General features: G+C 39.9%; 1 protein-coding gene across 2 annotated transcripts in view; it reads left to right on the forward strand.

Annotated features, from left to right (window-relative positions):
- LOC129186829 (puratrophin-1-like) overlaps window positions 1-11,086 on the forward strand; it is a 33,780-nt gene extending 22,694 nt beyond the window's left edge. The window contains exons 11-24 of one of the 2 annotated variants that reach the window (XM_054785490.1): window positions 176-314; window positions 405-521; window positions 609-806; window positions 890-1,815; window positions 1,981-2,230; window positions 3,054-3,143; window positions 4,748-4,972; window positions 5,246-5,416; window positions 5,857-6,034; window positions 6,125-6,241; window positions 8,298-8,552; window positions 8,637-8,884; window positions 10,035-10,080; window positions 10,155-11,086. In XM_054785490.1, coding sequence (XP_054641465.1) covers window positions 176-314; window positions 405-521; window positions 609-806; window positions 890-1,815; window positions 1,981-2,230; window positions 3,054-3,143; window positions 4,748-4,972; window positions 5,246-5,416; window positions 5,857-6,034; window positions 6,125-6,241; window positions 8,298-8,552; window positions 8,637-8,884; window positions 10,035-10,067 — 2,947 coding nt within the window. In that variant the 3' untranslated portion in view covers window positions 10,068-10,080; window positions 10,155-11,086. The remainder of the gene's footprint in view (window positions 1-175; window positions 315-404; window positions 522-608; window positions 807-889; window positions 1,816-1,980; window positions 2,231-3,053; window positions 3,144-4,747; window positions 4,973-5,245; window positions 5,417-5,856; window positions 6,035-6,124; window positions 6,242-8,297; window positions 8,553-8,636; window positions 8,885-10,034; window positions 10,081-10,154) is intronic. The other variant, XM_054785491.1, reaches the window with a different exon arrangement.
- Window positions 11,087-11,616: the final 530 nt, after the last annotated feature.

Here is an 11,616-nt window from a genome sequence, read left to right on the forward strand (position 1 = left end):
CAGAAAACTAAATCTAATTTCACGGCAGATAATTAACCTTCAACAGGTTCGTTTGTTGGTGTGCTGTGAGATTTTTTGAATGTAAAATACTGTATTTGCCTTGACTCAGTTTAAGTTGGTCTGGTCTAATATTCTGCACTGGATAGCCGCAAACAATGCACATGTATTTTTGCAGATATGCTCTGGAGTCAGTGACACTTCTGTACAACCAAGTGGAGGAGAAGCTCCACATGTTGGTGATGAGATCAAATGAGTCACTTCAGCAGTTGGAGTTTCTTTTCGTTGTCAGAGAGATGGAGGAGAAAATCAAAGAGGTACTGCCAGTAATGTTCACAGCATGTGGTAAAACGCCAGTGATACAATTAAGCTTAAAAGCAGTATTATGCCCATATTACGCCATCCAGGCTGCTATGTGGTTCAACGAAGAAGGTGAACATGGGCTGAAGGTCTTTGTCAAGAAGGATAACTTAGACACGGAGAACATCTTGCCGCAGTTTGACACGTTCTTCATTCAAGCAAAGGTATACAATAGATAGCTACCATTTACTGTTTTCTCTTCTATTTGCCTTATGCCAAAACATATATACATTTTTGGATTTTTATTCCAGGACAAGCAACAGTATGCATTGACTCTCGTGACTGAAGCAGAAAAAATTGTGAGCACCGGTGTCTGTAGTCCTGTGACAGACGTCTTTCGGACTCTCATCGATAGTTTCAAGTGCAATATGGATGACTTTATGTCACGGGTGGTGCAGACGCACAAAGAACTGGACACACTTGTGCAAGTGTACCGTTTCTGTGATGAGGTTTGTTGCTCTAACTGCTTTATTTCCTGTCTCTTATTTGAGTGACATGAACTACATTCACTTTGTTTTGCCACTCTTTCTAGGCATCTGCCTTGGCCAAGGAATGCAGTCAGTTTTTGGAACAGGTCGAGCAGGGGTGTTACTTGGCTCAGGCCAGTCTCAGCACACTTCAGATGTATGAAGAGAGATTAGGTGATGAATTCTCCACCCTGCATTTCCAGGCCTTGAAATCTAAGGCCTGTTCTTTAAGATCGGGGGCTTCGGGAGCGATGAGTGTGTGGAATGCAGCTTGGGTCCGGTGCCAAGAAGTCAGGCAGCGTCTTGAGAAGATGCAGAAGAAGAAGAAGACATGCAGAGATAAGAAGCAGAACCAACAGACTGCAGCCATGTGCACTCATGGGGAGGCTGGAGTAATGGAGAAAAAGACTCTGACCCAACAACCAACCTCTCAGAAGGATGTAGTTGATATCACTGAAACCGACAATGCTGCAGCTGTATGGTTTAAAAACAATTTGAAAGTGTCCTTGAAAGGGAATGAAAAAAGAGGACCTCACGCGCTGAAGTTGCTACCACTAAGAAATGAAGACTCGCATATTAGTCCCCATAATGGCAAGTGCCAACTAGACAATAAATGGGGAAAAAGAGGACATCAGAGCGAGATGGATCTGAGGAGCACAGTCTCAGTTCAAGGGGACGATGACATCCCAATGTGCCAGAGCTTGGGTCGGTCCCTGAGTGAGGGATCATGTGTGCGCACTCATATGCCATTTGCCGTTGGCTTTTCACCTTTAAATGGAAGACAACCACTCTGTCAGAGCAACAAGCAAGCACTGGAACTACATTTGGAGACTCTTCAACATCTGCCCACTCCCCTCACTGAGAGCATGTCGAAGAGTAATGGTAATAATGAGGAATGTCCCACCAAAGAACACGCAGCCTCTACCCAAAGCCCTGAAGATTTAAAGGAGACGTTACTCATCTCAACTGAACACAATGGCAGCAATGTTTTGTAAGTTATGCTTAATCCACCCTCGATTTAAAGTGTAACGGTCATATCCAGGAAACTTAAGTCATGGTTTTCATTGTTTCATTGACCGGAAACTTGATCTCTCTCTCTCTCTCTCTCTCCCTCTGGGTGGTAATAAAATACTTTATCTTTTCTGGTGTGCATCAGGAAGCTACGTAAGATTATGGAGGAGCTGCTGTCCACAGAGAGGGAATACGTAAAGGCTCTCGGCTACGTTCGAGAGCACTACTTCCCCGAATTGGAGAGGTGCGATGTCCCACAGGACCTCAGGGGCCAGAAGGGGAGCATCTTTGGGAACTTGGAAAAACTGCACGACTTTCACCACCATCATTTCTTGAGCGAGCTAGAGAACTGTTTGAACGAACCCTTCAGGGTGGGACGCTGCTTCCTACGACATGTAGGTGTCACGAAGGGAAAGAGTACAGTAGATACCTGCTTTTTTCTTGGGAGTTCTGTTCCGGACACACCAGCAATTAGCGAAAATCTGAGCGTAATTTAGACATCAATAATCTCCTGCCATTGTTCCCTTACAACATGATCCAGGTTTAAGCCCTAAATATGCCTCACACACTTATTAAACACATTTAAAGTATAAACTATATACTGTAGTGGGTACTCACCGCTACGGAATGATAATGTACACATGGTTTATTAAGCTGTGGCAGCATTAAAACGTTTTAGAAAGTTACAAATAAGTTTCACTTTTACTTTGCAGCACGCAACAAGGGTGCGTTCAAGGACTGCCGAACAAAATGCGGCATTGCAAAGTTTGGCGAAAAAACATTATCAGTGAAGCATTAAGACAAAAACATGTAAAAAATGTGTGCTGGTACATGTATGCTGCACATTTGACCTGTTTTATCATGTGTTTATGAATTACTTCTGGCTTACCGTGAATGAGATGTGTATTCCTTGGAAAAAAACGGCCTATTTTCGGAAAAAAATAAATTAAAAAGCGGGTATCCACTATCTATTTTTCACATAGGCCCTGTACAAACAAACATTCTCATTTCATCTGTCAGTGATGTGTTGTTTTGAGCCAAAACTGCAATAACTCAAGCATTTTACATCACCAACATTCTATTACTTGAGCTTGAGTGTTGCTATCATAAGATTGGAATGCCATAAAGTACACTGAGTAATGTGTCCGCGTGACGCACAGTGGTACAGTGATAACAGGTTTATCTAACAGGATTCATTTATTCTCCTTTTTTTTCCAGAGAGAAAATTTTGCTTTGTATGCCCTTTACAGCAAGAACAAACCACAGTCTGATAGTCTTCTCATCAATCATGGAAAGGCCTTCTTCAAGGTGAGTACCATTTTACTCTTAATTCTGTCCTTCTTTCAAACTGCACTGTTTTTTTTTAAACATGAGGGGGATAATGAATGAATTAACAATGTTATTTAAGGATTTGTGAAAGACTCAGGTTGCACCTGTTTCAGCTTATCCGCTCCATGATAGCATGCAAGCACAACATCATTTTCACCATCTGTTAACCGCTGCTTGTAAAGTATTGCTGGGATTATTTCATTGACTGATCAGTAATTCTTCATATTTTGTTACACTCAAATAGTTCACCTAAAGGCATTTCTAATATGATGCACGTTTTGGACTGCACTGCTTGGAATAATACCCAATAAATTCCCAGAACAGCGGGCACAGAGAGCACAGCACCTTGCCTGAATCATAACAGCACCTGATTTGTTGATGTAATAGTATATAATAGTAATATTGTCACGCTCCGCTTGACAACTTGGACTGTGTTGGTTGTGTTGGATTTCCTTATTGAAACAATCTCTGCCTCTCAGTCAACCAGGCAGTAAACATACATAACAATATTAATTGTTTGCATTATTATTTATTATTCATTTGTCAATTTGTATTTTTATTTTTGTCAGATTTAATCTTATTTTTATTCTTCCTATTTTGTTTTAATTTACCCTTTTTTTTAATACATACACATGCATTTTTTTCTTTTGTGACATATTTATCGACATCGTACAACCCTCCTTTCCTCTTATGTATTGTGTTTTATAACCTCCTCACATATGTAAATATGCACTCTATATGTCCATCACTGCTGTAAATACACACTCTGTTTAAAAAAAAGTAAAAAAAAAATAAAAATCTAATCTAAATCTAAATTGAGCATTTTTATCTGTATAATAATTTGCATTTCTCCAAGTTTGCCTCGAGTTTTGAGCGGGTCAATACCAAATATGTAATTATTTTATTTTTTTTAATCCTTTAAATGCCAATTTGATTCGATGATGGCACTGTTTTTATTTTGAAAAAAGCACATACAATAAGTGATTTTCCATACAATATAAATGTTAGGAGGCTGGGGATTTTTTTTAAGATCAGGCATGAATATACATGATTAGTAATAACATTGATTTTGATGCTTTGGTTTTTTTTTTTTGCAGTGTCATATTCTGAATTTACTACACTTTCAGGTCCCCAGAGTACAAAAAAGTCCAGTTGACTTCCATAATAACCACATTTTTTTAACACATTACCCAATTAATCATACATTTTCTAATTTCAGGGTTTCATTTTGTTGAATTTTTTTTTTTTTTTTTAATAAAATTGGCCCCAGCGTCTGGTTGTCATATGAACAAATTTCAATTTTATATTTGTTCATGAAAAAAAGCCTTCTTGGGAAAAATCATTCCATATGGAGTAACACAACCAAAATTGTGAGCAAAAAATGAGCCAAAATTTACCTGAAGGGACAAAAAAGTCCCTGGGGACCTCAGAGGGTTAATGCATTTTACACACTAGAGGTTCTTGTCAACTTAACATTAGCCTGCAGCCCCCAAATAAGTTACATCATGATAAAGATGCCTGTAAATTGTCAGCAGCTACTTCATTGACAGTTCTCTTTCCTTCTCTGTGTCTTTGTTTGCCAGCAAAAGCAGCTCAATCTCAGGGACAAAATGGACCTGTGGTCTTACTTACTAAAACCAGTCCAGCGGATCAGTAAGTACAGCCTGCTGCTGCAAGACATGATGAGGGAGTGCAGTCCAGTACAAGTCAGAGAGCTGGCCGAACTCAAGGCTGCCTTGGAGGTAGTTCACTTCCAGCTTCGTCATGGCAACAATCTGCTGGCCATGGATGCTGTTCATCAATGTGATGTAAGAAGAACCCCACTGTTTTTGCTTACATATCATTAATAAACAAATCTACAGAGTAATTGCATGAAAAATCTCGATTTATCTGGGATGTGGCAACTTTGATGAAAGACCTTACAATTGTTCCATCTGTGCAGTGAAACGTCAATAACATGTCCCATCACAAGTAATTTCATAGGACATTTTCCATCTGTTTCATGAATAAATGGTCTCTGTTCCAAAATAGAGAAATCCATTTTGATTGAATTTTGGTGTGATTCCATCAATGTCCTGCAGGTTAATCTCAAAGAGCAAGGGCAGCTCATACGCCAAGACGAGTTCTCAGTAACATTCCGAAAGAAAAAATGTTCCCGTCATATTTTCCTCTTTCAAGAACTCATCCTCTTCAGCAAGACCAGGAAGACGGATGTCGGGAATGATACATACATCTACAAACAGTCATTCAAGGTACAAGCACAAACACGTGGGCACTGATTTTAAAAAGGTGAAGTAATGGAATTTCACTGACAGGTGCCAGAATATACAGCTACTATAGAGTAACAGCAATAGAGCCACTTTGTTGCTACCACTTCCCCTATTGCAACAAGTTCTCCTCTATTACGTGTGTCTGTGTGCGTGCTCATGCTGCAATAACAAAACTTCTACTAAACTCATGCATATTGCCCGAAAGCAGGGCTGGGCATGACTAATGTCCTAGAACACCATGTCCACTCCATACATGTTGATATTTCAACATATGTAAATTCAATTCATTTTTAATAGCTGTTATTAGGAACACTGCTGTTCCATCCATGAATGCATCACTGCACTTTTTATGACATTGCCTAGTAAATCCAAACTTCACAGTTCTTCTCATAATAATGAGCTTCTTGTTTGTTTGTACTCAGACGTCAGATGTTGGCATGACCCAGAACACTGGGGACACTGGTCTCTGTTTTGAGATTTGGTTCCGAAAAAGAAAAACAGAAGACACATACACACTGCAAGCAGTTAGTCGGGAGGTGAAGGAGGCTTGGACCAAGGACCTGGAACGGATTCTCTGGGATCAGGCACTACACAACCGGGGTACTAACTATCATACATTCAGTACAGACTTCCATGACGTGCCAGTGCAATTATACAAGACTTAGTGTTATTCCTTCCATTTGCATGTAGAGGTCCGTATGCAGGAGAGAGTGTTTATGGGAATTGGAAATAAGCCCTTCAAGGACATCCAGCCCAGTGATGCAGCAATTAGTGATAGAGCCGTCGACTGTGGCCTCATAGGAAGAGGTAAGCTAACATTCAGTACAGTAGATCCCCACTTTGCACAGGAGTTACAATCCGGGACCACCAGAGAATAATGGTCTAAAAATAAAAATGTCTATTTTTAACACACGGACCTCTTGCTAGCTTCACATTCTTGTCCAATTTGGCATCAACATATAATAATAGTCAATAAAAGTGACTAATGCAATTATTAGATTAACATCCCCTTCTCTCTTTAATTACCATTGGTCACTCAACACAATCTAGGTTTAAGCCCGAAACCTGCCTCACAAATTTAGTAAACACATTTCCAGTATAAAATGTATATATTCTTACCACTAATGAATGATAATGTAAGATGACCGATGAGCAGATGGAATCAGGGTCACGGTGTAGCCTTTAGCCTGGTCGCCTGGCTAGCGCGAGAGGACAGCAGGCTAGAGAAGGCGGTTCTCTAAACCGAGTCTACATAATCCTCACTGTTTGCCTGGTGTAATTCCTAGTAATATATGATCATGTATTAACTTATGTTCAGGTTTATGTGCAGGTTTTAAGGCCGGATTGACGGTCAGGTCAGAGCAAGGGGTTTCGTAGCCAAACAAACACTTGCATCTCACCGCACAGAACTCTGCAGTGAATGAAGTGCAAAATCTCAATCAATGCTTGACACAAAAACATGATCAGTGAAGCATAAGGACATAAACATGTAAAGATTGTGGGCTTTCTAACAGTGGTGCGGTATACTAGGGGTGCAACGATACGCAGAATTTACGGTTCGGTTTGATATGTTTGTGTTACGGTTCGATATTTTTTCGATACAAAAAATAAATTACCTTGCCTTTTTTAATTTTATTTAAATTGCCAACATTTTTCACATGGTATGAATGTGGGAGGCGGAGCTCAGTGGCTCTGTGCTTGACAATGCAACCTAAGCCAGAGTAGTTGATCACAGATACACTGAGCTTTCGGCACAGAGCGGCGTCAGAAGTTGATAAAATAAATGTGAAACTGCGTATTGCTCGATACAGGGGTCACAGTTCAGTATGCATGTATATTGAACGGTTCCATACAGATACACGTATTGTTACACCCCTACTGTATACTGTACATTTTACCTGTTTTATCACGTATATTACTGACTTATGTTTTTTTCTGCAGATAAAAGGCCTATTTTTGGGTAACAAATAAAAATCATTTTTGAACAATATCCACACATTTTCTGGGCCCTGAATGCTGACTCGTGAATGGACAGGGATCCACCATAAATGCTTCAATGAACGCCTCTATTCACCCAAGTATTTCAGGCACAAGAGGCTACAAACTTATGAGTGGTATTAATGTTGGCTGAGCAGTTTGTTCCTTACTGCTGCTACAACATTATTTCTGGTGCTGATATACTTATTAAAACAAACTTAGTATCCCACGATGCAGGGTTGAGCAGGGCACAAAGTGCAAGGAGAGTCCACTTTCCCTTGCTGCTTGTCGAATTGACTTTTTCGGGCTGTGGGTAAACATTTCTTGAGCAACTTGCACAACCTCCGGGGCCGCTGGAATTGGATGGACGACCTCTTCTTTGAGTATCAGCCACAGATCCTGTAGCGATGGGTTTTGCGTGACAATTCTTGATCGTCTCAGCGTCAACTTGACCGCGTCTTCCTTTAATGGTCCTCCACCACCTTAGCACTTGAACAACGGACCTCGAAACTTCGTAACGTGCCGCTAGCTGGGCACGTTCATGTAGGGTAAGACGTCCAGCCATTTTTTTAAACAAAATCATTGATCTGAAATAATTCCCATACATCATGGAACATACACAAAAAAATTGAGAAGAATATTACAACATATGAATAAATGATACATATTTTAAAATGGGGAGATACTTTTCAATCACCCTGGATATGTTGAAAATCAGTACGTTTTTGGAAATACAGTCATCCCGCACTACACCACTCTATTGTGGTTTTTCAAAAATGAACTGCTCCGATTAGCAGACAATAACTGGAGTTGCAGTTGTTCCTTAGGTAAATAAAAGCCCCGGCTATAATTTGGCTGATTAAAACTCATGTGTTGCTTTCCATAGAAAACAAAGTGTTGTCCTATGTGGAACGATATGGACAACACAATGGCCTTCCTGGGGCACGACCAAAATCTGCTGGTTCAGGGAGTATTTCATCCTCCTCATCGTCCTCTGGAAGAGGTTCCCTGTCCCCTACGACATACCTTTGTGTGCCAAAGCGGAGGGGTCTTGCAAATAGCTTCGAGGGATACGTTTCGCCACCAGGGGTTCTAGCGGAAGACGATGTGGATCATGAGAGTGCGAGTCACAACTTATTGTGTAAGTTGTTTAATGCTTGTGTTGGGGAAGATTTACTCGCCACTCCCTTCATCATGTACTGACCCAGGTCTTCTCTTTCTGCAGTGGACAGCTCTGAGTCATCAGGTGAAAGTGTCAGCGGCCTTAGCAGTTCTGCTCACAGCTACCGCTCAGTTCATGAGAAGGAGTCTGAAGAAATGTCTTCAGTTTGCACTACCATGAATGTGAGGGAGGCAGGTGGGGCCCATCGAACAGGACTGTGCGCATCCCCTGCGAAAAAACAACCAACAGTTGCAGCTCAGGTCAAACCGCACAACAAGGCTGAGGACCTGCTCTGTGGCAATGTAGGTTATGTAAGTTATGTACGTTGTACATAAATATCAGAGGTGCACGCACTTTTTCAGCATGAAAGTTAGTTACAAGTCGACATGATCAATCTCTTACTATAAACCATACAATATATATATATAAAATCTAACTGGTAAACTTTGAAACTATTATACTAAATATTATTGATTAGTTTTTCACATTCACAGTTTCAAAGTTTACAGGAAATCAAAGTAGTTAATATCATTCAGTAATTCAGTAAAGAATCAAGAAGGGAGCTTGAAGGAAAATGTTCCTTATGTGAAACATGAACACATAAGAGGTGTGTCTGAAAAGTAACGGGACTGGTGTCACAAACAATTTCTTTGAAGTCCAAACAACAGTTTACATGGTTTCACCTTTAAAGTAATCCCCCTCAAGTCTAATGCACTTTTCCATCCTTCTCTGCCACGCTTCTATGCACTGCTGGAAGGATTCTTCTGGAATGCTCCTTAGCTCCGTTGTTACAGCCCTCTTGATGGCCTTCACGTCTTCAAAACGGGTCCCCTTGCTGACCCCCTTAAGCTTGGGGAAAAGAAAAAAGTCACACGGAGCAAGGTCAGGTGAATAGGGAGGTTGTTCCAGCACGGTGATGTTCTTGTGGGCCAAGGGCATTGTGAGCAGGGCATTGTCATGGTGAAGCAGCCACAAGTTGTCCTGCCACAACTCTCGTCTCCTCTCGCGAACTGAGGGAAGCAAACGCTGCAGGACCTCTCAGTGGACATGCTGATCGACCGTCTGGCCCCGTGGCAAGAACTCACGTTGGACGTTGCCTCTCACATCGAAGAATGTGATCAACATTACCTTGACTTTTGACTTTGACGGTCTTGCTTTGAGATGAGTTGTGTACAAAAAAATGCATGTAAAAAATGTAAAGGTTGCAGAAAGCTGAGATTAGTTACACACTCCAAAGATATCATGCTCGATGATAACACAATTTGCTAATCCCTCTTTTGCCCAAAGCCCACCAAGTCCCGTTACTTTCCAGACACACATCGTATTTCTAGAGTTCCTTCCTAGATGCTACTTAATTGTTGGTTAAAACCAGAACAAAAGCTGTCTGTTACATTTCCTTGTTATGCCAATTCATGTATGTTGGAATACGCTGCCATACTAATAAATTATTCTTTGTTACAGAACGTAAATGTTGCAAAGTCCACTGAGGTTTGAACAATCCCATAAGGTATAGTGCCACTACGAATTAAGTAAACAATTGACTCTGCAAGTGTGATTAACTCAACTCACTCTTTTCTCCAGACTGACAGGACCCAAAAGAAGTTTGAATCTATTTGGTAGCAGCGAACACTGCAAGCAATTCCACTTTGTAGATATTGTATATGTCTCTTTTAATCTCACCTTTATCAGTAGTGTAGTTTACACTAAATGTCTCATCATTGACAAGATATGGAATGCACTCCTTACACAGCGTTGTATAAATACAGTAAATGTTAACACGTTTGCAGAATCTTTGCAATATTTATGTTCTTGTGTTTGCTCTGTATCAGTAGTTGTTAACTAAACACCAATTGAAGAATACAGTTCAATAATAATAATTCAGACCCTTGTCACAAGCTACATTTATAGGTACTACTATTACAAAGACATATTGTTTTTTTTGCTAAATCTATTCACATGTACAGATGTATATCCAGCCTACATATGTCTTTACCACACTAATATGTTACTGATTTGAGAAGTATTGCTTTCTATTTGACACATTGTTTGCAATGATGATGTTTACTTTAACCTGTATTTTTATTCACATGTCAAATGTTTTTAGAATAAATCAAACTTACAAATGAACATAATGCGAATATTATTTGTAATGTTTATATCAAAGTTGATGTTGTATCTTTAATGTAAAATAGCATGCTTATTTCAGGGATTTTGGGCATTGACATACTGTTTGTGGGCATACCTTGAGGTCAAGGTAAAAAAAATTATGTGTTTTAGTTCTTGTGAAAGATATATACGGTAGATTATATCTACAAAAAACATATATTACCTAAGTAATATATTACCTATATAAATAAGTTTTATTATTATTATTATTATTATTCATCCATTTATTTTTACTGTAAGAAAAACTAATGCCCTATTTTGAACTAATTAGTAAACAAACATTCAGCATAACCACAATCAAAATAAATCATGTGGACATACTCCCAGTAGTTTGTTTTTTTGACACTACAATAAAAAACGCAGTACTTACTTCAATGGTAATCCTCCCTCGATTATTTTTTTGTTCATTTTTATTGATGTGGAAGTGAATCGTGATGATGGATGCTACACTAACCAGCCAAGCCTGCCTTGGCAAAAGCCTCCGGTCATTTCCACTGTGCGGGTTTGGACAGAAGCCCGGCTTTGCTTTCAGTGCACATCACTGAATTCACTTGTGTGATGTCATGCTGAGAGTGGAGCCAAGACTCATGATCTGTTACTACAAGTATACCCACACGGTGCCTCAAACCATTTCACTGCTCATTTCTACACAGTTGATTGTAAGTTCATGATCTTCAATTATGATGGCATGCCCTCTGCTGGCTCTCAACAAAGATGGTCGCATCTTTTCCCTCTCCTGTCTGTTATCGTCTCTGCTTTGCTCCTCATGTCTCCTTTTGTCCTGTCTCATACTTTTAAGAGCACTGTTCTCCAAATTTAAATCATGGTATTGATCAACTGGTCTCTCCGTGCAATTGACAAAATCTTCTTGACAAGA

The sequence above is a fragment of the Dunckerocampus dactyliophorus genome, chromosome 8, assembly GCF_027744805.1.
Source record: "Dunckerocampus dactyliophorus isolate RoL2022-P2 chromosome 8, RoL_Ddac_1.1, whole genome shotgun sequence".
NCBI classification, from domain to species: Eukaryota; Metazoa; Chordata; class Actinopteri; order Syngnathiformes; family Syngnathidae; genus Dunckerocampus; species Dunckerocampus dactyliophorus.